This window comes from Phaseolus vulgaris, chromosome 9 (assembly GCF_051622355.1).
Source record: "Phaseolus vulgaris cultivar YP4 chromosome 9, ASM5162235v1, whole genome shotgun sequence".
Classification (NCBI taxonomy): Eukaryota; Viridiplantae; Streptophyta; class Magnoliopsida; order Fabales; family Fabaceae; genus Phaseolus; species Phaseolus vulgaris.
The window spans coordinates 37,485,617-37,512,234 of record NC_143506.1 but is presented as its reverse complement, the minus strand read 5'-3'; the positions used below and the strand labels follow the sequence as shown (position 1 = coordinate 37,512,234).

General features: G+C 27.6%; 2 protein-coding genes across 3 annotated transcripts; both read right to left on the bottom strand.

The window, feature by feature from the left end:
- Positions 1 to 1,496: 1,496 nt before the first annotated feature.
- LOC137820391 (subtilisin-like protease SBT2.6) lies at positions 1,497 to 8,209 on the bottom strand. Of its 2 annotated transcripts, none has more exons than XR_016515524.1 (11): positions 7,887 to 8,198; positions 7,517 to 7,751; positions 6,814 to 6,958; positions 6,318 to 6,712; positions 6,026 to 6,121; positions 5,879 to 5,951; positions 5,279 to 5,564; positions 4,165 to 4,490; positions 3,728 to 3,995; positions 2,797 to 3,093; positions 1,497 to 2,135 (listed from the first exon to the last, which is right to left on the bottom strand). XR_016515524.1 is itself a non-coding variant. In XM_068624463.2 (11 exons), exons 2-11 carry the CDS (start codon positions 7,696 to 7,698, stop codon positions 1,726 to 1,728), a joined length of 2,463 nt encoding a protein of 820 aa, XP_068480564.1. In that variant the 5' UTR covers positions 7,699 to 7,751; positions 7,887 to 8,209; the 3' UTR covers positions 1,497 to 1,725. The 2 variants fall into 2 exon arrangements, 1 of the variants encoding a protein (XP_068480564.1); XM_068624463.2 differs by having other exon boundaries at positions 2,797 to 3,078; positions 7,887 to 8,209.
- Positions 8,210 to 19,605: 11,396 nt separating this feature from the next.
- On the bottom strand, positions 19,606 to 23,477 carry LOC137821157 (DNA binding / DNA-directed RNA polymerase). Its single transcript, XM_068625620.2, has 5 exons — positions 23,372 to 23,477; positions 22,710 to 23,124; positions 22,482 to 22,622; positions 20,975 to 21,286; positions 19,606 to 20,228 (listed from the first exon to the last, which is right to left on the bottom strand). The coding sequence occupies exons 2-5, from the start codon at positions 23,118 to 23,120 to the stop codon at positions 19,812 to 19,814; spliced, it is 1,281 nt and encodes a 426-aa protein (XP_068481721.2). The 5' UTR covers positions 23,121 to 23,124; positions 23,372 to 23,477; the 3' UTR covers positions 19,606 to 19,811.
- Between the last annotated feature and the right edge of the window lie 3,141 nt (positions 23,478 to 26,618).

Here is a 26,618-nt window from a genome sequence, read left to right as displayed (position 1 = left end):
CTTCAAAGGAATTGTAGTGTTCTGTTCTCTGAGGTCCCCCTAGACTTTGATAACATTATATTTAGTGGGTGGATCCAAACTTACTTCATTGTGCTTTCTTTGGATCAAAGGTGGCAGAAAATAGGGATGAAGTTTTTGGTTGGCTTGGTAATGAGTAATGAACCAATCCCAACTTAAATTTTTTCTCTTTAAAATTGAACCAAGTTGTTTAAAAGAAACCAGCAAACCATTAAGGTAGTATGGTTCCTTTGACTCTTTCTTCCTCTTCTTCTCACATCCCCATACAAAACATGAAAATACGGTTTTATCCTTTTTTATGTTATTTTCATATTTCGGATTACATAATTCGAAAGTTAATTTCAAATCTGGAAATAGCTTATGGATTATATAATCCAGAATATATCTTTAAAAAATGGTATTCTGGATTATATAATTTGGAAGTCTGGATTTGAGAGTGGCTTCCAGATTATGTAATCCATAAACGCATTTGAAAAACGACTTCCAAATTACGTAATCCAAAAGCTTAAAAAGATATTCGGATTATGTAATCTGGAAACTAATCATACATCTGAAAAAAAGACTTCCAAATTATGTAATGCAGGAAGAGTTGATTCCTTTTGGTCTATTTAGATTTGCGAATGGAAAGTTGAAGAAGTAGAAAAGAGAATGATAGAAATTAAAAAAAACATAATTATTACAAAAATATAAATTTTGAAAAATTAAACTTTCTTTGAAAGGAAGATTTATGCAAAAACAGACATAAATAATCATGTCTCTGTATATTTACTATATGTTATCATATAATCATTATGTTGAAACATAAATTAATTATGTTGTTAATATTTTATTAATATTTATATATTGTTTAATATAATAAAATAAGTAAATAATATAACATTATTAAAATAAAAATATCAAAAATAAATAAATATATTTAATTTTTTTCACTCACTTTTTCTAAATCTAATAAACTTTACTTTTCACTAAAAATAAGACATTTTTTAATTATTTTCTTGTGTTGCAATCGATGTAGCTCAGACACTACACAAAAATATATATAATCATAATCTCTAAAATGTAAGACACAGATACACGAATCTATATATTATAAAATTAAGAATTATATAAATTGACAATAAAAATTTATATGCACAAATATGTTTCAGATTTTTTTAGTAAAAATATATTTTTCTTGACTGGTTAAAAATATTTGTTTCTTATTTTTATAATTATAATAAAAAAATTACAATAAATTGAGTTTTTAAAAAATTAATGTATTTTTTTTAAAAAAAAATTGTTAAAATCATGTTATAATTATCATAAATTTAATAAATATTTTTTTGAATTGTACACTTTCTTAATATATGTCTACTAATGTTAACAAATGTCTACAAGTGTTAGTGTATCTGTGTCTACAAATATTGCGAACCTCGTTGCAACCTGGTATAAGAAATTTGATATTGACATTGGAAAAAGGGGGAGATACATGGAAAACCTTGAGAAGAAGAAGAAGCATTTTAATAAATAACAAGATGTTATTTGCAAAACTTGAAATGTGGAATAAAATAAAGCAGGAGTCTCCCCTTACACCTGCTTATACCTTTACATCTATTGAATACCATATTATATTTTGTGAATAAATCTAAGGGCGTACATACCTTATTTCCACGAGTTACAAAGAATATTACACGCATAACTTTTCTTTGCTGACCAGACTAAAGCTATCTATCTTGAGTATCCATTGGCAAGAACAGGGATCCTCACCTTGTGCCCTCTGCTTCCCTTCATTAACACCTCTCCAAAACTATACGTTCCTGTCACTGACCGAACACTGAGTGTCACAGTGAACTTACGTGATGAACCTGCTCTAATGGTCATTGCTGGAGGGTTCACGTCAATGGCCACTGCTGGTTGCATCCTGGCTGTCATCGTGTAGGTTTCTTCCTCATGAGCAACATTCGTGACAGTTCGCGTCACAATTTGAGTTCTTACAAGATGGGAAATTGTAATGGATGGAGTGTTTAAGTTTGATGGGTGGCCCAGGGTGTAGTTACATGGCGAGTTTGTGTAGTTCTTTATCTCATTAACATCAATGCCAGGTGTTGTGCACAAGAACCCAAGATAATCCTCATACCCTGAAAAATCAATACAAAAATTACTTAAGCAGTTTTTCCTTCTTCTTTTTTTCTTGCTCTACATATTGATACTTAAACGGATTTTTATAAATTTATTAAGAAATGTAATTTAAGTTTAACTAGACTTCGTAATATCGACTTATGAAATTAAGTTTGTAACTACTTATATACTATAAAATATCTAATTGATTAAATAATTTAAATTAAACCTTGTAAAATCAATTTATGAAATTAAGTTTGTATCTACTTACTTATAAAATATTTAAATTTATAAAATATTTAAACGATTAATTGATTACTTATAAAATATTTAAATTTATAAAATATTTAAACGATTAATTGATATGAAATCTCTAACAAAATTTAAAATACATTCACAAAACTGGAAAGATATTTAAGTACATATTTTAGTAAGAGAAGATTCCAAAGGAAGTCATCACACAATATTTTCCATAAAGGAACAACAATATCTTAGAATAACTATTTTAACCATTTTTTTTAAATGACTTATCTTTAACCCAATGCCCATTTCTTGTCACAGAAATTCCTGGATTTTACTTACCTTAAATTCTCACATACAAGGGAATTAAAGTTTATTGATCAACTCAGAACACAAACGTGCCAGGAGAGGAGTACATTAGAGAGGGAGGGGTGAACAAACCTGCGTCAAAGACGAGACCAGGGTCCAAGGCAGCTCTTGGATGAACGTGTCCACTCCCATAATCAAAAGGAGTGGCTCTGACCAGGTTCATAGCTTTTGATTCACAATATTGCTGTGCTAGAATAGGATTTCCTGCTCTGTCTAGAGTTGTAGATGTTGTCATCAAGGCTGATTTAATGGCAGCAGGACTCCAATGTGGATGTTTTTGCTTTAGAAGAGCAGCAATTCCAGCTATATGTGGTGCAGCCATACTAGTCCCGGATATCATGGCAAACCCCTCTCCTGCTCAAACACAAACTGCTTAAATAAATCAATTTCTATAATATATTGATGATATATTTTATTTCATGTTTTTCTTCTGTCTTCCGTACTTAATAGTGCAACAATTCTTCCGAAAATGCTAATAAATCCTGCCACATGCGTAGGGTCCGAAGTCTTTCAAAGTAGTAGATCTATGGGCAAATTTGAAGACACTTTTTTCTGGATATTGCAGACTGAACCTATCACCCGCAATAAATTTTACAGTATCATGTGACAAAACTAAGCATTGTTATAACCTTTAAAATAATTATATGCTGACTTATGATTAGATGATGGTCTAAAAGTAATTTTCTAAAAACACTAATTGACGTCAATTGAGAAATTTAATAAGCATTATTTAATTGTATGAACATTTAAAGAATAAACTTTCTATCAAACTACTTTTTCTTAAAACTTCGTCTCAAGAATAAAGCAGAGTTATGGGAAATAAAATCTCAAATATATGAAAGGTATTGTAGGATAATCTCATTAAATTATTTGAGATTTGTTGACACGAACAAGATTTTTATCTTTTTTATATATTTGAGATGAAAGGGAGTAATTGTTTGAATAGAGGCAAAAAAAATTAAAACATCAACATTAAAAGCAACTTAGTCAAACCATTACTTACCAAGAAAATTTGGCTCATCAGTTCCATTTAGAGACCAAGCAGCCCAAATCAAAGATCCCGGAGCTAATATATCTGGTTTGAGAAGATCTGCCTCTTGGAAACTAAAGTCCTTTATATTTGGTCCTCTAGCAGAAAATACTGCTACTTGTGGTGCAGATTTATGGAGAATAGGCATCAAACCGTCCTCAATTTTACCTTTACCTGTGAAAGTCTTCACCCTTCCAGTCCAGTCTCTTGGTGTGGAGATATTATAATAATCTATCAGTTCCTGAAGATTAGAGTTTGCATGTTCCATATAATTATATATAGCACACTTTGTGATAAAAGAAATAGTGATAAAAACATACAAAAAAATGGAGTAAATAATCGGGTACAAGAAAACATATGCAAACAGTTAGCATTGATCTTCAATCTCTACCTATATGTGATTCAAGTACCTTTGATTTGCTGGCATCTGTGATAAGAATCCCAGGAATGCCGACAGGGACCGGATCAAATTTTTCTCCAGGAGAAACATTTTCAACACAGAGAACAAATCCAACAGCTCCAAGGGCCTTTGCTGTTTCTGAGACCTGCTTTATTGATGCAGAACCATCAACAAAATTGTAAGAATAGCCACAGAGAAGAATATTTCCCTTTATTAAGTTCTTATTAAAAACTTCTGGCCTCTGACAATCAGTAGGGCTGTACTTCGTAACCGAAGAATCTAGAAGCACATCATTTGCAGCAACTAATGTGTATGTTTGGTTTAAACGTGTAGAAGCTGCAAAAGACATTAGCAACAAAAGTAAATGAATTGTGGACAACCATCAATATGCTTTGGCACATAAGCATGAAGTTTGCAGAACACTAAAATGACAAATTAATTGCTAGAAACAACTCATGAATTTGCATACCCACCAGCACGGCATTTATACTCCCATTTAAAACAAACCTTACGAATTTAAACCCATAATATGATAATAGCGAGTTGGAAAGAGTGTATTAAAGACTATGCTACTATCATTATCTTTTCACATAATAACTTATATTACCAAAATACCTTAGACAACTAGAGATGAATACCATTCCACATTTCTGTTATTTTTTTTATAAATTAAACATGAATGAGGGAATAACAATACTCATACTTTTTTCTTCAATAACTTTAAACAACTTGATACAATTAATCTAGTATATGCTTTTCGTCAATTATTGTAAAGAAAAATACATAAGATTATTTGACAAAGGCATTAGGTTTTTCGTCAAAGTGATTCACATCTACACTCAGAACTAATTGATTTTATTTGAAAAGAAAAGATTATGACTTATACTGTCTTTTCTATTTTCTTCTTGTCGCGTATGAGAACAATGCTGAAATAATCTATTGAGCAAAGCCGTAAAATGAAAAGAGACTACCTGAACAATGTGGTTTTCTTTTTTACTTTTTATTCTTTACTTCAATTATAAGTAAGATTTCCATCATAATCATCGACATTGTATCTCCAAGCATCAATCCATGATTAAGAAAATTACATCTTAAGAAACATAGTAAGAAGTTTGAGAACTCACGTGACAACCCAATTCCAGCTAAGATTTTTCCATTTTCAAGGATCAAATGATTTTTGTATCTACGATCATCAATTGCGGCTGCTACTGTTGCTATCCATGGACTATATGAAACTAATGACTTGGGAAAAGGACCACCATTTCCAGCAGCCTGTGCGACAAATACACCAGCTTTCACAGCTCCAAGAAGTGTAGCATCAAAAGGATTCAAAAACGTAGTTTTGGTGTTTGATGGAGGACTATCTGGTCCAACTGATAGGTTAAGTATATCCACCCCATCATGCACAGCCTGTTCACGTTCAAATTTAAATAATTAGACATCTTGAGATAAATGCTTAAAAAGTTAAGTATATACGTGATTGTTTAATTTTATGATGAGCTTCAATTTTGAGTTAGACTTTTTCATTCGAAAATAAGAAAACTGAGGAATCATTTCGTCATAAGCAATTTAGAACATTGCCTCAAGATTAGTGAAGTAAAACATCAGAGATTTTCGTGCAGAGTCAATGAGCTAAAAGGAAATTTCTGTCATCAATTTGTTGCAAGGTCAACAGATCATTTTGAGATAAAACACCATCATAAACATACAGCAAACTTGCATACCTGATCAATTGCAGCAACTACATCTGCCACAAATCCTCCAAAAAGTCTATAAAGTGCTTTATACACAGCAATCCTGAATACAGAAAACATCAAGTAGTTCCCCGTTTTAATCAAAAGGTGATCAATTGGGGAGGCGTCATTCCTCACCTGGCACGTGGAGCCATTCCACTTGCTTTCCCGAATTCATGTCCGTACATCCTCACTGCAATTCCAGTTCTTCCAGCTGCAATAGAGGCTGTATGACTGCCAGATGAAGATGCAAGAAGAATGGGCAATTGTTAAAAGAACAACCGTTATCAAATTGGTATTACCCATTTCCTACGTTTATAAGACACAGAAATAGTTTTCTTTTATGCAAAGCATAGGACCCCTTGTAAGAGCATCAGAAGAATTCCTACTTCCAAGTGCGGAAATCAATAAAAAGGGAATCAGGGCTGACCTCCCATGCCCATCTCCATCGAGAGGTGAATCAAAATCAATTGAAGGGTTAAATACCCCCGCAGCTATTGCAGCTTTAGCAAAATGTTGTGCTCCAATAATTTTCCCATTACAAAAACTTCTTTTAGTGTCAGGATCAACCTCACATTTTCCTCTATATCTCGAAACTGGCCCATATGGTTCAGTGTTATAAGTGGTAAAGCTTGGATGGTGAGGGTAGATTCCAGAGTCTACAAATCCAATCACAATGTCTTCTCCAGCCCTTTCATAGCCACCTCCTGTTGGCCACACCCCAGTTGGAAGCCCCAAAAATTGTGGGGTATGTGTTGTGAGCCTCTTCACTTTCCAGTCCCTCTCAACAGATTTCACCCCAGGAGCATGTCTAAGAGTTTCTGCCTACTAATATAAGAGGATAGACAGATGAAGCTCAAAAACTCAACATATGATTATTAACATAACCACAACATAGTAAAAAAGATAACAACACAAGACATCACCTGTTCGGGGGAAAGATGAACAGCAAACCCATTTATAAGATGTCGATAGCTATAGAGTTTCTTATACGTCCCACTCTCAAACAGCAATCCGAGAAGCATGTCATGTCTCTTCTCAAGGTGGCGAGCATAAGAAACCACCACCTCACTAAAACAAGATTAAAAACATCACAAAAATTAAGCAAAAACTCACTATTCAGTCCTTAGTCAACAACGCACTTAGCATTAATTCACGTAAAGGAAAAGCATCGCAAAAACAGAGTGACGCGATGAATAACAAACAAAAAAAGTAATAGCCAAATTCACAAGTCACCATATAGGAATATCACCACTTTATTATATTTAGAAAAATGTATACATATTATGTTATCCATTAAACACTATTTTTTAAAAATTCTAGGCATTAACATCAATAATTTTATTTTACACTTCCCTCTCGTCTCAACCCATATCTCTTCATTGTATTAAATTCTGTATATAAAAAAATAATATCAATACAAATTATCTTAAAGAATACCTTATCCGACCAATCGTTGACAAAATTTTCCACAACCACGTTCTTTTCTGGGAATTTAATTTAAAAACAAGGTAAAATAAAAAATTCAACACGCGATTCCTAACTTAGTAAGAATAATAATAATAATACAACACTAAATAATAATAATAATAATAAAGTATAGAAGAATATTATGATTAAACATTACACCTCGTGGAATCAAGCTTGTGATCATCGTCAGATTCCACCGCAGTGGCTTCAAAGCCATCGACACCACCCGTGTAACTTACAATAGGCTCTCCTTCAACCGTCACTATGTAAATCTCTGCCTTCCCGAATTTCGCAAGGCCAAACAGAATTACCACAAACACACACACGAACTCCAACCTCATTTCTCACCAGTGCAGTCACAATCTCAATAAATAAACCAGTACAAGCTTTAGATCTGTTTCATGATACAACAGAGTTAGAGAAGAAAAACAGCATAACATTAATTAAGGAAAGTGAAATTGGTGAAGAGAGTGAGAAAAAAAACAGAGTAAGCAGCATTGAGAGTGGAAGTTAGTTAACGATAACGAACCTGCGTGTGAGAGAGTGCGATCGGAGAAGAGAAAGGCGCGTGGAGAAGACGATGCATAGAATAAAGGAGCGCAGCGAAAAGTGAAAGCGAAGAAAGAATCGTGCGAGAGAAGAAAAGAGGAAGGTTGAAAGAATGAATGAATGAATGAATGATTGATTCAGATACACGCCATTCCAACGGTGATCGGAGAATGAGATCTAACGGTCACCGTTCGTTGTTGAGCATAGTGAAAGTGAATGAGTGAGTGAAGTTGCTCTGTGATGAAGGAGCATCGACACTCCATTTATGGAAACTTTTTTTAATCGTCTTCTCATTTTTTTAATATTAATAAATATGGGTTACGTGCTTTTATTAAGTTTTTTAATCTTTATTATTAGTATATAAATAAATAAATAAAAATGTTGGTTTAATTTTCAATTTTCACCGTCAAATGAAATGGAATAATGTTTCTTCTTCTTCAATTTTCTGTTAAGTAGCGCCGGCAAATTTAGTGAAATTATTGTTGCTTACTTTTACCGGTTTCTTTGTCAAAAAAATTACACACACTTCTCCTACACTCATCATTAATTAAAGGATTACGTTATTTTTTAAAAAATTTATATTATCATATTAACAATAATATAAATCATCGCAACTAAAAAATATTAAAAAAATTATATTTTATCTCTTTTCTCTGTTTTGGATTTCCGGATACGTCTCTTAAATAGTGTGTCTGTGTTGGACATTTGTATTGGACACTGACATCGTACGATATTTGTAAAACACGTAACGATGAAGTGTCCAATTTAAGAAATATTTGTTGAATTTTTAACAATTTTAGCACGGTTCTAACACAATTTTAAAAGGACAAATGTATTAATTTTCTAAAATCTCAACTTATTGTATAAAATTTTATTATGATTATAAAAATAAGGAACAAATCCTTTTGGACCAATCATGAGAAACATAGCAAAAAAACTAAACATACTTTTGCACATAAATTTTTATTGTTAATTTATATAATTCATAATTATATAATATATAGATATGTAAAATTATAAGTATTTTTAGTATCCGTGTTAGTGTCTATGCTACATATGTTTTGAACTAACGTAACAAATATTGAAAAATAAAAGTAAACAATATAGAAAGTTTAGAAGCTATATAGATATAAGAGATAAAAACTAATTATAATTCAAGTTAAATCTATAATATTTTGTGATAAAATAATATGAAATTAAATTTGTCGAATAACAATAGAAATACTTAAAGTGGTGCAATTGAATTTTGTCAAATATTAACACTGATTAATATAACTTTAATATTACCTTTTGGAAATAAATAAATTGTTTAATTACTTTAATTACTTAGGTTTTTAGAATTTCTTCCAACATGAAATTGACTTTAGAAAGAATATGTTCCCGACATGAAATTGACTTTAGTAACACATTATGTATTTTTAATATAAATTTCATATCAATCTTACTAAATAAAGAGTATATATTCATGTAATAAACTTTATATAAAAGTAGTAAAAATGAAGTTATAAAAATGTGTAATAAAAGTGTCTTAATCCTAATTAATTGTTGAACTAATAATAAAGGTAAGTGACAACTTTTGATTATTCTATGGCAACATGACCTAATTGAGAAGTTATTATACCTGTAGTACTATTATAAGCAATTTTCCATCTTAGGATTTTGTTGCTCTTTTTAAGATTTGACATTACTTTTTACTGTTGAGGTTTTTTTTTTATTATTCAGAAAATTAACAACCAATTCTGTAATTAAAATAACATACCAAATATTTATCAGAAGAAGATGTAGAATTACATTTTCTAATTCTACCTTTAATTCCATATATCAATATATAAATTTCATATATTTTTAAATAAATTTCAACCTATAAGAATGTATTGAAAATAATTTTTTTTTAATTCAACCTTTATCTTTTCTGAATATTCTATCTTCATAAATTCTTCTCACTTTTGAGATCTTACAAAATAATACTCACGCCCTAATTTTATTAAAACAAATATTTATCTGTTTTTTTATTTTTAATAAAGTGGTACATGTTGACTACAATTGAAATAAAATAATTAAAAATTAAAGTATTTAAAGAGTGAAACTTCTAACTTACACTTAACTTCTAACTTACAAACATATTAATTTTAAATTTTAAATTAAAGATAATTTTTTAATCTTTTTCATAATTTCTTTGTTACTCGTTAGTCTTTAATATATGAAATCTTCTTATTTTTAATTTTAAATTTTATGTTAGGATAAGATTGTGGAATCACACTTTAGTTGATGTTACTTGTATTTTGAGGAGTGATGGTTATTAATAATCAGTAATTAAATGGACCGACAAACATGTTTGTTACTTTGTCGAAATAGATTTGATGGTAGTGGAATATAGTGTAGCCATGCTCATCAATTCAACTTATGATAAAACAATGTCAACGTAATGAAGAAAAAAATGCTAACATTAGAGAGAATGAGAAATAACATGTATATTGTTGTTTTAAAGGGGTTCAGATAGTAATTCCAATCAGATATTATCTTTGCCCATGTGCTCCCTTCTTTTCACTTTCTTCGTAAAACTTTCGGTTTTCTATCGCCTTGTAAAAGGTTTTCCGACATCTGAATGAGTATTATATATTTAAATGCAATAAATATTATAATAATAATGTATTTTTATTTTGTTTATTGTATGTCTATTTATATAGTATTGATATATTTTTTTATTATTAAATAATGTATGTGCTATGATTAAGAGTGTATAACATAATCTTTCGTACAACTTATTCTAAATTAATTGTTCATTTACTTTAATACACAATTGTATGATGGTCAATTAAGAGACTATTTGATCGTAATATTATTTATATATATAATATTTCTTAAAAAAACAATAATTATTCATTTAATATAAGAAAATTTGATATTATATTATTTATGAATGGACAATAACACAGTCGTCAAAATATAATTATTATAATAAACTACTATTTCTTTAAAAACATACAAGGTATTGTAAAAAGAATTACAATTAATAAATGCTAATTTTAATAGATAAATAAAAATTATGTTAATATTGTTCTAATGGACACTAAGTTAAATAAAGGTTAAAAAGTAAATTATTCTAGTGTGATTGACACTCTCTTTATCATTTATTTTTACTTTAGATGTTACATTTTTTTTTGCCAGAGTTAAATGATAAAGATTTTTATAAAAGGGTTTGGATTACATGGATAATTTCAAAATAAAATTATAAGATAAATAACAATAATAAAAATCAATTATAAGGAATAAAAAACTTGATTAAACTTAATTTGGGAGGAAAAAATGTTTTCTCTTTTAATGTTTTAAGGTCTAATTTTGATATTTGAAATTGAGAGAAAATATGAAGGTAGATAAAGAAAAAAATTAGGAGTAGTTTTCTATAATGGGTTATAAGTAGAAGTGACAATGCAGGTTGATTTGTCTCGTATAGCTCATTCCACGTTTGATTCACAAAATATGAATCGCGTTGGTCGATCCACACAAGTCTTTAAATATAAACAACAATTTTGAGAATAAGACACTTATGGTTTCTTAATAATGAGAGGGTATTTTTTTTTTAAATCTACTTTTTCTCCAATTTATGTTTTAAATATTTTTGTTTTATTGGTTTTTCGTGTTTTTTTTTATATTTACATATGGTTGCATAAGAACTTTTAGAAAAGTGAAAAGAAAATCTATAAATTAAAATTTACTTATATATAATTTAATTTGTAGAAATTATATTTTATATTTTTTTTCAAATTTTTATTTTTAACACATGTATATATACTAATTTTAGTTTATGAGTTAGTTTTATTTTTTACTTTTCCTTTTTTATAAATATTCACAGATAAATCCTTTTTAATGTCCAAAATAGATTATAGTAATTTTAGAAAAGAAAAGAAAGATGGTTGTATCTTTCATTTCGTCTTATTAGTTATTATTATTAATATTTTAAATATTATTAGTTATTATTATTATTATTATTAAAGTAATTAAAGTTAATATTTTTTTTTAAATTGCAATATTATTTTACTTATTGGATGCTTCTATTGTAGTATAGAAGATTACAAGTCTTAATATCATATGTACAATGTATATATAGTTTTATTTTGACAAGACATAAAATTATTTGTTTAATACTATTATACAACACTACATACAGTAATATTTATTATAATATCAAAAAATTATTAAATAAAAATTAATTTTAGAAATAAAATAACTAATTGTTAAACTGAATAAATTAGAGATCATTTTAAAAACTAAATAAATTTGTTGGTTTTTAAATTAGTTGTTATTATTGATAAATAGTTTCTAAATCGGTATCTAATTAGCTTTTAAGATTTTTGTTACCAAATTTGGGATCTAAATAATTGATAGTTAAAACTTTGGTAGATAATTAGATACTAATTTTGAAATTATTTATTAATAATAGAAATTAATTTAGAAATCAATAATTTTTTAATCTTTAAAATAATTTTTAATTTAGTCACTGTACCAACTAATTATCTTTGTATCTAAAATTGATTTCTATTTATTGATTTTGTTGTGTTGGATATTAAAAATTAGAATGAATGAATATGTTCTTTAAGTGAAATATATAAATACTTAATATACAACTATTAAATATAGATTGTTTTTAAAACCTTATAATTTGTTTGCACAGACTTTGTATTTAAGGAAAGTATATATATATATATATATATATATATATATATGGAGATTAAAAAAATGAAAGTAGCTACTCACACAAATAAAAGGCTATATACTTTTTTTTTTAATAATAGAACAATATTTGAATTTTTTAAGATTACTTTAATGATTGTTTGTTAATTAAAAAACTAATGTAAAAAGTGATATTAACATAAGTCTTCTACAAGAAAAAAATATTCATTTTTTTTATATGTATCTTTTTTTTAATATATGTCTACTCTTTATTTTATTTTTTAATTTTATTCTAGGTTTTTTTTTTTTTTTAATTATCTAGAATGTTTGTTTGTATACATATTGAGTCTTTATTTTATATTTTATATATTTAACTATCTAAAATGAGTATACTGCATATATATTTTTAAAAAAATTATTTTAATTTAATAAAAAAATAGAAAAAATATTATTTCTCATATATTTGTCTTCTTTTTCTTATTTGTTTATCCCAGTTTTCTTTATAATATATTTAAAATATTAACATGAATTATAATGAATGAAAGGAAGAGTGCACGTACACTTTGATGAAACGACCTTTTGGATAAGAAATTGAAAAGGTTTATGCAAAGTCATTTTCAGTAATTAAAGTTAATGATATGATCCAATAATATGTTCTGATTATGGGATAAGACAAACAGAACCATTTTTTTTTGGCTATTTATTTGGAATAATGAAATAAGATATTCTTATAGGACACTTTCCCTGCACATGTAGAGCTGACCCACCACTCTTGCCTTCATGTTTATGACACCATGTGTTGTAGGATGCCAATTTAATTACTACTTTTTTCTCTATTTTAATTTCTGATTTTACCAATTTTATTTAAATGATTTTGTGAAATTCTGAAACTTTTTTAATCTTAATGTCAGAGGAAAATATCATAAAAAATACCTTATAATTTTAATACACTGTAAATTAATTATTAAATATAAATCAATTTTTAAAAAAAATAATTAGTTACTATATTTACTAAATTAAATTAGATATTATTTTACAAATTAAAAAATTATTGATATTTAAAATAGTTTTTATTATTAATAAAAAATTATAAATTAATTTTTAAATTAATATTTAATTAACTAATAAGATTTTTGTTGGTTATGAAGTCGTGACTAATTGGTTGGACTGATTAGACACCATGTTTAGTGAGTGAGCTTAATCACTGTGTTCATTTTATAATCTCTATTTAAAGAGATCATTGTACTTGTTATGGTTGTGTAACAGGATAGAATGAAAACCTAATAGTTGTCCGTGTAGATGTAGGTTGCAATTGACGACGTTAAATCTTGTATTGTTTATTTTTCTGCAGTTAATTCGTGATTGTATGTTACTCCCGCGTGCGTTTTTTCCCATCAGTTTTAACTATTAATTTATTTTCGAATTGATAACTACAATTTTAGTAATTAATTCAAAATCAATTTATAAATTTTTATTAATAATAAAAACTATTTAGATATTAATAATTTTTTATTTATAAAATAATATATAATTTGATTAATATAGTAACTATCATTCTTAAAATTAAATTATATTTTTTATCGTTAAAATTAATTTTTATTTAAGGATTTATTAGTAATTATTTTGAGATATAAGCTATCCTTTTTACAGATATAAATGTAAAAAAGAGTTCATTCAGATTTGTGAATATGAACTATCTAATCTATCTTTATATTTGAATCAATTTAAACTTTCTTTAACATATAATATGTTAAATGCTATTTCGATTTATTCCATTGAATTACACAAGTCCACCTAAATTTAAAATAGATATTTTAAATATATATATATATTAGTTTTTTTATATATTTAACAAAACATAATATAAAAAAAATTGTAAAAAGATTACATACAAGACATATTGTACAATAAATTTTAAAAAATTGAAAATTTCAGTCTAATTTTAAGTTATGTAATCAGTTTCTATGCCCCTTTGTTTAATAGATCTTTGTATTTCAAATTTTTATCAACTAGCTCTTTATTATATAAAAAAATAATAATTAGTAACTCACTTAAAAAACAACAAAAATTAATGTGTGATAATAAAGGAAAAACATATCTAAAATGTTATGACTGTAATATGTCATTATATAATGGCAACAAAAATTATGTTAGATTATAAATTATTTTCATGTTTATTACATTTAAAATAATTTATGTTAATACAAAATTATCTTATATAAATGAAATCCAACATAATATGTACGTGTTTAAAATATATTAAAATAGGGACATTTTATCACTTTATTATTGTTACTTCATTTTAATAAAGTTTAATATAAACAATTTTTATAGTATTTAAATCTTAAATTAATAAAATTATTTTTTATAAGTTATTTAAAATGTAACATCTAGTAAAAGTTGTATAGAAATAATTTCATTAAAAAATTAAATAAAAATACTAATTTAAGTTTGTAAATTGAAACAAATTTTCATTAAAAATTAATGTTAAGGTCTAAAATTAAATATAAATTTGAAAATAAAGTAGAAATTGTATCACAAATTTTATTCCCGTTAACAAAGAGATAATCCTAAAAAGAAATTAAAAATAACTAGAGTAAGAAGTGGATTTCAAGTTTAACTTAATCTTATAAAATCAGCTTATAAGGTGAGGTTTGTGCGCACTTATATATTATGAAATATGTTAATCTCAATGACAATTTGTGTATGAAATTATATATTTATGGATAGTCCGGGTGATCTAATAAGGCTAACAAATTTTCATTATGATAAACTCTAAATGATTCTGATGTCATATTGAGATGTGGACTTTGAGCATAACTAAATCTCATAAAACCGACTTATAAAGTAAGATTTATACCCACTTATATATTATTAAATATTTTAATCTTTATTTATTGTTGTGAGATTTTAAAAAAAATAAAAAATATCATCAACCTTGAAAGTAAAAGTGTTCCATATAAAAAAAATTGAGATATTTTTTCGAGAAGGGTGAGTAGTAACCACATCACATGCAAGCACTTTTAAATATCTAATATTTTAAAACAATTATTCCTTCATATTTAATTTAACATGATTTAATTAATTTATATAACATCAACCCGAACCTTCAACCATATTTAACTCAAACTACTAATCAACTAATTAATGTCTAACCTAAATTTCCATTTTTTTTCTTACAATTTTATATCTTCTTTTATGGTGTTTATGTTATAATGAAATATTCAAATGTATTTGTGAGAATTTTGGGTATTTAGTACGGATGATTTGAGTGACTTTGAGAAATAAAATAAAAAATTAATGTGAGAAAATTATGTATGAAATAGAAAATAGAGGATTTTTAAATATGGTGTGTAAATGACTATTTTGCCCCCATTTATTTATTTCATTTTTATTTACTTTATTAAATTATTGCTGTCAATTAATAAATAATAATTTATATCAATAATTAATATTTAAGAAATATTTCATTTTCTCATTTCATTTTTCTAACAACAAAGGTTTATATTTTAAAGTATATATCAAGAGCAATTTTGACTTCACACAAAAAGCAATAACTTATCAACATTTTTTGGATTCAAGCAAAGTAATTACATATACTAATAAACTTTCTATTTAAATCTATTATCTTTACATTAAACCAAAACATCTCAATTTTCATTTACTTTCTTTCATTTTTTTTTTGTATAAATCACTTTCTCTTTGAATCACTTTCTCTACCATCCACCTCCTCAATCAAATAAAGCATATTAAAGTAAAAAAAAAAAAATCTTTCTCATTTTAATATTGCCTCTTTGTAAAATATGTCTAGTAAAGAAAACCATTATGAATGTGATTACAATTAGAAGCATGTTGTTGAGAAATATAAATGCAAGATTATAAGGGAAATGTGACATTACCTTTATTGATTGATAAGTTTTTTGACCTTTTCCTCACTTTCTAGTTTGTGCCCATGTGTGATAGGACACCTCATCCTTGATAAATTTGTTGAATATGACATCTACTAATTCATTTCTTATAAATGGGGACAATAGCATTGTCACATGTCAAAAAGTTACTAGATCTTTGGTGTCATGAAAGCTAAATAATCACACTATCTAATCCAATATACCATTTACACTTTCTTACTACCATTTTCATGCATTCTTGAGATGTGGTGTTGGTGATCATCAATGAAGTTAAAGAATTCTTCTAATAACTCCAATATATATATATATATATATATATAAATTAATTTTATTTGTCAAAATTATATTTGATGGCAACCTTCCAATCACATATAACTATATAAGAGGATGAAAATCTAGAGTCTGTTTATTTACTTATTTGTAAATATCGATATAATTGGACTTTTTATTTCAAACTATCAATATTCAAAATTCAGTTTAAGAAAATTTATACTTTAACATACATAATTTAGTCACTCTATCAACATTTCAACAAGAGTATCATATTTAAAGAATTTTAAACAATTCTCTATTTATCAAAAATTCAATATAACATTTTTCTTACATTTGAAACAAAAATATAATCTATGCATATAAATTAAGATATTATGATCAAGTCACATTTGCTTCCAGATCATGTATCTTAAGGTTTTATCAAAGACATAAATAACTATTGTTATTTGTAATTCTTTACTTCAGAGAATTTCAACTCAAAGAAAATAACTACTCAAAATCTAAAGACCTAGATCAAAGTCTTTATTCATAACAAAAATTTAGAATAAGTTTAACCAAGTTCAAATGCTTACTTTTCCCAACCAAAATGTAACCTAATTACATAATAAATGTATAGTAAAATTATTATTTGTTAAACAATTTTATAAACATTAATATTTTAGATGATCATATGAATATTCTTTTATAAATATTATGAATAAATATTTTATACCATATGCATATTATTTCAATTAAATATTTCATACATATATCCTTTCTAAAAACTATCTATAATGCAACCTTCTTTATAAGTTTTATAAGAAACTCACATAATTTGATTTTTCTCTAAATGGATTTTAAAATTTGACCTCACTTTTAATAACCTCGCATTATAGCTTTATAATATTTATTTCAATAGTACGGTCATATATATTTTTACACCTTAAACTTTTTAGAATTTAAAAAATTATTTTAATTAGTGAAATACATTTTATCATCAAGGCTTAAAGGCTTATATAAGACTCAACTTTTAATTTCAAAAACCTCAATCATATCATATAAATTTGGTTTAATAAAAATTTCTTATGGGACTTAAGTTTAAGATCCTTCTTAGTACCTTTCCATGAAAAATACCCTAAGTTTCCATCATTTGGTGTCATTCTCCTCTTAAATCACAATCAAATTTTCTCACCAAAATTATCCCTAAAAAATTTAACAGCGGCTATTGTAACAACGAATATAAAAACTTATATACTAATACTTTGAAGTGTGAAATTTTGATTTACAAAAACTCGTTTTAAGTATTTTTGTTCAACAAACACAATAATTATAGATTCTTCTTTATGCACCCCATATTACTAACTTCACTCCAAACAAAAAAGAAGAAGAAAAGTTGTGTTAGTGCGATTAGAAACTATGTGGTTGTAGGAAGAAAAGTCCTAATTATATGAAACCGATTACTTTTCTGTTAAGCCTATGTGAAAGGTACACGCTTTAAAAAAAAGGAAAATGTTATTTCAAATAACTATTTAATTTACGTAAATATTTTGAACTTTTATTTTAATCTCTAAGATTTTCGGTATTGGGTTCTAGTCATGCCTATTTTTTTTATAATTTAAGTGAGATATCGATTCTTATCATTAAACGATTTTTTAACTGTAAATTTGAATTAATAACGATCCTAACTTATTAGTATCATATTATTACCTAAATAAGTTTGTGATCTTTATGCAAAAAATTGATTTCAGACCCTAGAAATATTTTTGTTTTGTTTTAATACATATTCTTTTAAAAGTGAATGATTTTACTCTGAAGTGACTTCTATTAATGCTGAATAGAGTAAATGTAAGTTACCATTGTCCTTTTATTCTAACAGTGGTAGTGACTAAGAAGGTAAGAAGTGGAACAAAATGAAATATGCAATGGAAGAAAACAATGGTGAATATGAGGAAGATGGAGGCATGAAAGATGGACAATGTTTAATATTCAAATCAAATGAAATGCCAGTGAAAGTTTAGGGTTTATACTGAGTTAAAATTTAATAAAAATTCCTTGTTTAAAAAATACTCATAACTTTGTATTTCAAATTATCTACGTTATTGAAAATAGTATGGTAAAAAAGAATATATTTAAAGAGGTACTATTCCAAAATCAAATATCAGGTCCTAGCCCTGAAATTCCACAAGTTCAATGTCAAGTTTAGGAGCAGAAATATCACAGGCTATTTACCTGCACCCATATTCTTTTTTTGTTCACCTTCATATTTATCAAAAATTTAAATTTTACTCTTTCCTGTTTATAACATTCAGAATAGAAAAGTTTTTCACATTTTGCATATTCTATAACACATTCTTTAGCCGTACCATAATCAAAAGTGTGTAAATGATGTATTTTACATAATTATGAAAATTAACGTTCCAGCAAATTTCATATTACCATAGATTATCCAATCCAAAACACATCTTCACCAACAAATAATCTGAAATTTTGGATAACATTCCTAAATATGTAAAGGGATTTCAAAATATATTTTTGTCTACCAAATATACTCATAGGGTATACGAAGAATAATACTAGATGGAGGAAGCAAAAACCTTCGTTGGAGAGAGATAAGTGCAACATTTATGATCCATGATCTTTATAAGGTTTCGGTTTCAAACACAAATTAAAGTGATTCTAGGCCACAAAGAACTAAAATACCAAATTTATCTTGCACGGCTAGTTTGTAAGATCAAGGAAATGGCAGTAGCCAGTTAGAGGGAGTATAGTTTTGATGTTTTATCAGTACAAATAATAGTGTTTTCTCCCACAAGTGTTCATGGTTTAGTTTGTTCAATGGTAGGTTTGTGAATACAGAACTAGATTCTATTTTTATCAAAATAATTGGGGTATGCCAATTTCAAAATTGCTTCTTAAAATACTAAAACGGCAAACAGGGTTCAGATGTATGCAGATAGAAATAATAACAAATATCCTATCAGAAGAGTTGTTAGATAACAGTGTTTAACATCAGATCAGAGTGGCCAACAACTTGATAAGTCAAAGACCTTAAAAGGGGCTCAAAAGTGATGCATCTACCTTTTCCTCTTTCTTTCCCTTAACTCGGGAAATTTAAGAGGGACTGGAAGCGTAGCACACCAACCGTCCCAAGATTTTTTCTGGCGCGAAAATTTGCAACCTAACTGCTCATAGACTTTTCTCACGGCCATAACATTCATGCCCAGATCTTTTGCTATATCTACGCAGTCAGTCAGGAAGTCATCTGCAAAAAGCGTAAGCACCAACACATAACATACGAGGAGAGAAATCTTTTCAGGGGGTAGCCTTCTTAATTCAGAAACAGCAAACATATTTGCAAACTTATGTCGTAGGATGTTGGGGATTTTATGGCCCTTTGCAGTGAAAACATCAAAGGAATGCTGATCTTTGAACTTTATCAGATGATTGATGTATGAGCATATGCACGAATGCTTCCTCTTTTCTGATTCATCCTGTAAACATAAACAATAGATCACAGATATTTTAGTTGGAAAAGACAAAAAACAAACTTGAAGAGTATTTGGATAAAAAAGGATCTAGTACTGAAATAACAGACATCTCATCAGACATTAGTAAAAGAAAATGAAAAGGTAAAAATAAATGAAACTTCTCTCATACGTTAAAATCAACTTATGTACCTAAACTATTTAGACTCTATCTTCTCAAAAAATTGAAGTGCATTACTTGATTTTAATTTACGGAAGTTCAATTCATTTTACCTCCCAATTTCTTCTGTTGTAAGTGTTGACAAGCTAAGACAAATTAGCCTTAGTATATACACATTCAGGTCCCCCAATCTACGACAATAACATTGGGGGTAATCGTATTAACTAATTTCTTACAAATCCCCCATCAAAGAATTCTAGAACGTTGATGAAATATAAATTCTTCAATTATTGTTGATTATCTCATCGTTCCAAGATCTAGCCAGTTGGAGAGTATAACTGGTACGGCTGAAACATTCTCTCTTTAAAACCCAAACAGTTTTCAGATGATAAACAACTAAACTCAGAAGTTATAATTTTTAAGCGGTTGAATTGTAATGTAATTTTATTAATATTTATTTTGTGTACACAGCTTTAGGGTTAGGGTTTTAGGTAAGTGCCTTGCCTCTTTATGTAAATGCCTCTTGAATACACTGCTTTCTATCCATCTAATTTTTTCAATTTAAGCAAAAGGGTTATATCTGTATCAATACCTTAATTTTCCTTAATCTCTGTATCCTGTTGCGAACAAATGTTGGATAAGAACTGAAGTCCGCTTCTTCCTGATGCAAAATACAATAAATGTCTTCAAGGTAATCCCATTCTCCTTTAAGAATGATTTTATCCAATACATAAGCCTCCTGAGGTGTAGTTGCAGAAGTATCATATGGTGGTACATTACGAGAAACATGAGATTCTGTACTTTCAAGAGCACTTTTGTTTACAGAAACGTTTCTCATTTTCACATCCAGATTCCTTTGAGAATCAGGATTTTCATCTTGTTTGAGGGCTAGTTTCTTTTTAGCCTGCAAAATGATGTAGATACAAAGATTAGTTAAAAATAATTGCAATTAAGTCAGCTAAATATAGTTGAGTGAAAACTAACATAAGACATGCTTCACATACTATCCCAAAGCTGACAACCAAAGACTAATTTGTCCAAAGACCAATAAAAAACTAATGGAAGACACTTAAATGCACACTTTTTTGAGGATGATGTAGTTATGATTGAGGAAGCAAAAGAGGTTAACTCTAAGCTTGAGCTTTGGAGACAAACTTTGAAATCAAAGGTTTTTGCTTAGGATGTGCATTGCAATTTTAGGAACAAATGAGGGGAAAATAATTTATATTGAGGTAAAAATTGGAGATGCCATACTACAAGTTTCTATGTTAAGTACTTGAGATCACTATTACAAAATTTGAGAGAAATTAATTAAGATGTCACACATGGCATACAAGCTGAGTGGTTAAAATGGAGCAATGCATCAGGGGTTAATTGCAACTGCAAAATACCTATAAAACATAAGTTTTATCATATGGCTAAATTACCAGTTATCTTTTATGGTAGACAATGTTGTAAATTAAAAGAATAACACCAGAATGAAAGAAAAATTAGTAGTAGTAAAAATCAGAACGCTAAGGATGTGTCACCACACAATATATAGAGATACTGGTGTGAGACACCTATGCAGGACATGACAGAAAACTAGTTAAGGCCATTTAGACATGTTTAAAAGAGGCGACTAAGGGCACCAATGAGGGGTTAAATTGCAGAAATTTTAGACAAATGAAAAGGAGTAGAACAACTTTTGAATAAATTATTAAAAGGAATCTCAAGGTGAATGATAATATCTCTGAGAATTCAGTTTTTCACCAAGTCCAATTGATGTTGCATGATTCATGTAGTTGACCGCACTTAGTGAGATAAAACATATCACTAATAAATAAAAAAATCATTCATTACACCTTTGCTTCCCTACCAATTTCCCACCTTCCCTTCTAAGCATACCCAACACACATGGAGCAAACAAATTAACAGGTTTTACTATGTTAAGAAACACAGTCCCTTTTCACAACTATTACCACTCAAACTAACAGTATCTAGCCACTGCAATTCTGTAAACATCCACAAATTAATATCAACTTTTCACTGTGGAAACAGATTTACTAGTTGATATTAGCATAGCTAGCAAAATGGGCTAAATGAGTAAAAAAAATTGCCTTCTCTATATCCTTCTTTGTTCCCCATATAGCAGTAGTCTCCGCAAACATCTGCTGTGGAGTCATGTCTTCAAGTGTTGAGCTCGCAGGCTCATTGTCAGCCGCGCCTACAGCTTTAACCTTTGGCTCCAATCTGAAAACCTGAACAGCAACCACTAATTAACACAATACAAACTGACTTATTCAACAGCAAGGCAAATGAAATTGTTCTTCCCCTTCGCATTTTACCTTATTACCAGCAATGGGAACAATCTTCAGGGACCCAGCTTCCTTGTCAAGGACTCCAAGCGCGAACATGGACCGCTGTCCAGCCGCAGCCTCGCCAGAAAAACTGGTTCCAACAAATTCCACCGAAGACCTAGGAGGGCGAACAACAACCTGCATCCTCTTGGACATGTTCCTGTGCCTGTAAAGTTGAAAATCACAGGGACCGTGACCATTGGCATGATTCTTCACCGGATCAAAGCCCGAAGGAAAATAACCAACAATTGGAGGCGTTATATTGGGGTGCTCACGGACAACCTCCACCTCAACCTCAATTGGATCAGGTTGAGGGGCAACATCTTTTTTCTTCTTGTTCTTCTTATTCTTCTCTTTTTTGGGAGTTTTGGATTTTGATGGCTCAGTGTCCGAATCCATTACACTGTATCAGTTAAAAATTCTCAGAATTCACAGCAAAGAATAAACAGAAACGTCGGCAATCATTGTTCACACACAAAATCGTAGGCACAGTGCAATTCACAGATTTTGAAATCAAATAGTGTCATTTGTTATGCAAAACCTAAATAAAATACACAAATTAACAGAAAGAAAGAGAAAGGTAACAGAAATTATGAAACTATAAACCCAATGAGAAAATCAATCAAAGAAGGTGTTCCAGGAAAACGCACCGTTAAGATGAGTTGACCCCGATTCGACCGCGTTTGTTACTGAATGGAGAAAACCCTAAACCCCAACTCAACCCTAGAGCTATATAAAATAGAACATCCCAATGCTTTTTAAGTTATAAATCACATATTATATATTATTATTATTATTATCATTATTATAGATTATATATTTTAAACTTTACATTATTATTATTAGTGTGATTGTTATTATTGGACACTAATTTTTTTAAATGTGATTATTTGAAGATAGATTTCTCAATTACTAAAACCTACAATTATGGTAGGAAATTATATGTTATTTTAAAATATTTAAAATAAATTAGTATTTTAATTATATTATCCGATTTTTACGTTTTCACAAGATATTATAATTTTTTTATCTTTTAATTGAGATAGAAAAAAACTAATGAAACATTCATTGATAAATATTTTTCATTTAGATGGTCTTTATTCCATACAATACATACTAGATATTTTTTAATTTTTGAAATGAAAAATAAAAATTCTTATTTGGACAATAGAATATAAATTTGATTTCCAAAAGATTAATTTAGTAAATAAAAATATTTTAATATTTTTTTCTCTTATCAAACACTGTCATTTATAATTTGTAACATTATATAAGGAAACTCTCTAATGTATACAAAATTGTTTTCTAATTTGATTCCTAATAATATTTTAAAATTATAACAATGAGAAAGCCTACAAAAACTGCTTACTTACTTCATTTCTGAAACTATTTTATTCAGTGAAATGCATTTTGAAAAGTTGATGTAGAATACATTTTAAAATATAAATAATGTTCTGAATATATGTTACAAACCAATTTTTTTTATATATAGTATATTTTGAAAGATATATTACTGAATAATTTTTAAAATTATTTTTGTGAGATATTTTAATTATTTACATGGTTTTTTAGGGTTTAACATTGTATTGTTTTGGCAAAAGCAAGAGCTCAGGAACTAATTTCGTGATTTGGGGAACTTGATGAAGTGCATGAAGGAATATGGGGTGTAGAAAGTAGTCCATCAATTGATCCATGCTTCGAGATTTTTTGAACTTGTGTTTCTAATTAGAGTTGGAACTATTTCTAAGTCATTTCTGGCCATTTCTTTCTGTACCCTGTAGTTTTCATGTACACCTCCATGACTTCATTAAAAAACTAAATTGTTTCTTTACTGCCACTCTCTAAATTATACAATTTGAAAATTATTTTTGAGTAAAAAAAAATTATATTTGTATTTTCCAAATTGATTATTCTCATATTACATAACCCATAAGTTTTTTTATAAAAAATAAATAAATTTTAAATTTTTCAATAAAGAAAACTTGTCATATAAAAATGACTTTCAAATTATGCAATAAAAAAAATTCTTGCAAAAATAACTTCTTGTACAATCAAAAGTCAATATACAGTCCAAAATTAAAAAAAAAAAATCAAAATGCATAATCTAAAAGTAAAAATAAATAAATTGTGAATTACACGTTTTAATGATCTTATTTTTTTAAAATTAAAAGTCATAATTATTTTATGATAAAACTTCAATAAAAAAAATTCAATAAAAAACTTTAAAAGGATTATATAAATTTATAATTTATATAGTTTTTGAATTTTTGAAAAAGAAATTGCCTTATATCCATATTTTCTATGTCCATGCATTACAACCAATGAGAACTTAACATTTCTTATCTTTTCTTAAAACTTTTCTTGACCTTTTGAAGTATGCAGATAATTGTTTTATATTCTCTTAATATACTTTCTAAAGGTTAATATGCCTATTTAATTATAGTCAGAAAGTTATTTTAAATTACTTTTTAGTACTTAACAAAAATCATTATATATACTTTTACTGCAACTTGGTGTGGTAATAAATTATGAAGAACTTCAGAATTTATATTTAATCTTATTATTTATGAACTTGGTACAAAGTAATTTCAAGTTTTTTATTATAAATATATATTGGAGAAGGATTTTAGGCAGTTTTCTCTTTCACATATTTTCCCATTTTTTTATTTGGTTTCCCAGATTTTTTTTAGCCAGATGTTATTATCATAAGTTTGTTATTGTAAATTATTATTTTATATTTTTAAAAACTTGCAATCACACATAAATAAATATCCCATTCCTTAGAAAGAAAAAGCCTAAACATGTTTCATTGTACAAAACTCAAACATCAAGTTACGCATTAAATGAGTAGGATCCATTTTTTAATACAACAGTATAGACTGAAATTTCATACACTTTAAATAATTTTTTATATGTTGGAGATAGTAAAAGGACATTTTATAAATACTCTATAAAGGGTGTGAAATTTTTATTTTATAAGATTTAGTTTCATTTAAAAGTTTACTCTTTAATATCTTATTAGATTTATTTGTAGCTTCTTATAGCGAAAGTAAAACTTATTAAGTTATCTGGATTGTTATTAGATCATTTATAAATATACACGTTCACCTAGAAGTTGATAGTTTCAACGTCAGAAGATATTGAAAATTTTACATCGATTATAAATAAACATATTTCATAGTATATAAGTGAATACAAACTTTATTTTATAATTAAGTTAAATTTAAAATTCACCTTTAATATTTTTAATATTATACTTTTATTAATGATTAGAAAATCAAATTAATAAGATAAAAATTGAGCTTCATTCCTCTTACTGTAAGGAGCACACCATGAATATTGGAATTTCCACACTATAATACAAAGTTTAGGTAGCATTATTACTATATACATGTCACTACCAAATTGATCAACGATGGTAGAAAGATCAAATTTGCAGATACACCAATCATCTTTGCTGCAATTTTAGGTTGTATATCTGAAATTTGAAGCCTATAGAGACATTGATAATGACCAATAATTGAAATATTATGATCTAATTGCCATCATATAAGGACAAAATTTAATTAATAGATGATTATGACTTGATTCATAAAGTTATGCATGACCTTATATATAAAAAACATTCTTCTTTCTGTCCTTAAACCCTAACCCTAGCTATTCTTCTTTTTCACCTTCTCTTCAACCTCTTTCACAACACCATATGTAAAAACAATCTTCCTCATCCTCTCTGCGAAATCATTGTTACCTTCATGCACAAACTTGACTCAAACCATCATGTTTTCTCAATTCAAGTTGTAAGTTTCATAATGGGAACAAATTATCACTAGAATTTAATTTTTTAAAATTATTTTTCATTCTATATTAAGAAGTGAACTTTAAACCTAACTCAACCTT

Excerpts from the sequence above, each read along its gene's own strand:
- LOC137820391 (XM_068624463.2), bottom strand. The coding sequence starts at position 7,698 with ATGAGGTTGGAGTTCGTGTGTGTGTTTGTGGTAATTCTGTTTGGCCTT. Across the intron at positions 6,959-7,516 it reads CACAAGCTTGATTCCACGAG|TGAGGTGGTGGTTTCTTATG; the intron begins GTGTAATGTTTA and ends ATCTTGTTTTAG. Across the intron at positions 3,079-3,727 it reads TGATGAGCCAAATTTTCTTG|GAGAGGGGTTTGCCATGATA; the intron begins GTAAGTAATGGT and ends GTGTTTGAGCAG.
- LOC137821157 (XM_068625620.2), bottom strand. The coding sequence starts at position 23,120 with ATGGATTCGGACACTGAGCCATCAAAATCCAAAACTCCCAAAAAAGAG. Across the intron at positions 22,623-22,709 it reads TTCCCATTGCTGGTAATAAG|GTTTTCAGATTGGAGCCAAA; the intron begins GTAAAATGCGAA and ends GTTGCTGTTCAG. Across the intron at positions 21,287-22,481 it reads CAAAGAAGGATATAGAGAAG|GCTAAAAAGAAACTAGCCCT; the intron begins GCAATTTTTTTT and ends ATCATTTTGCAG.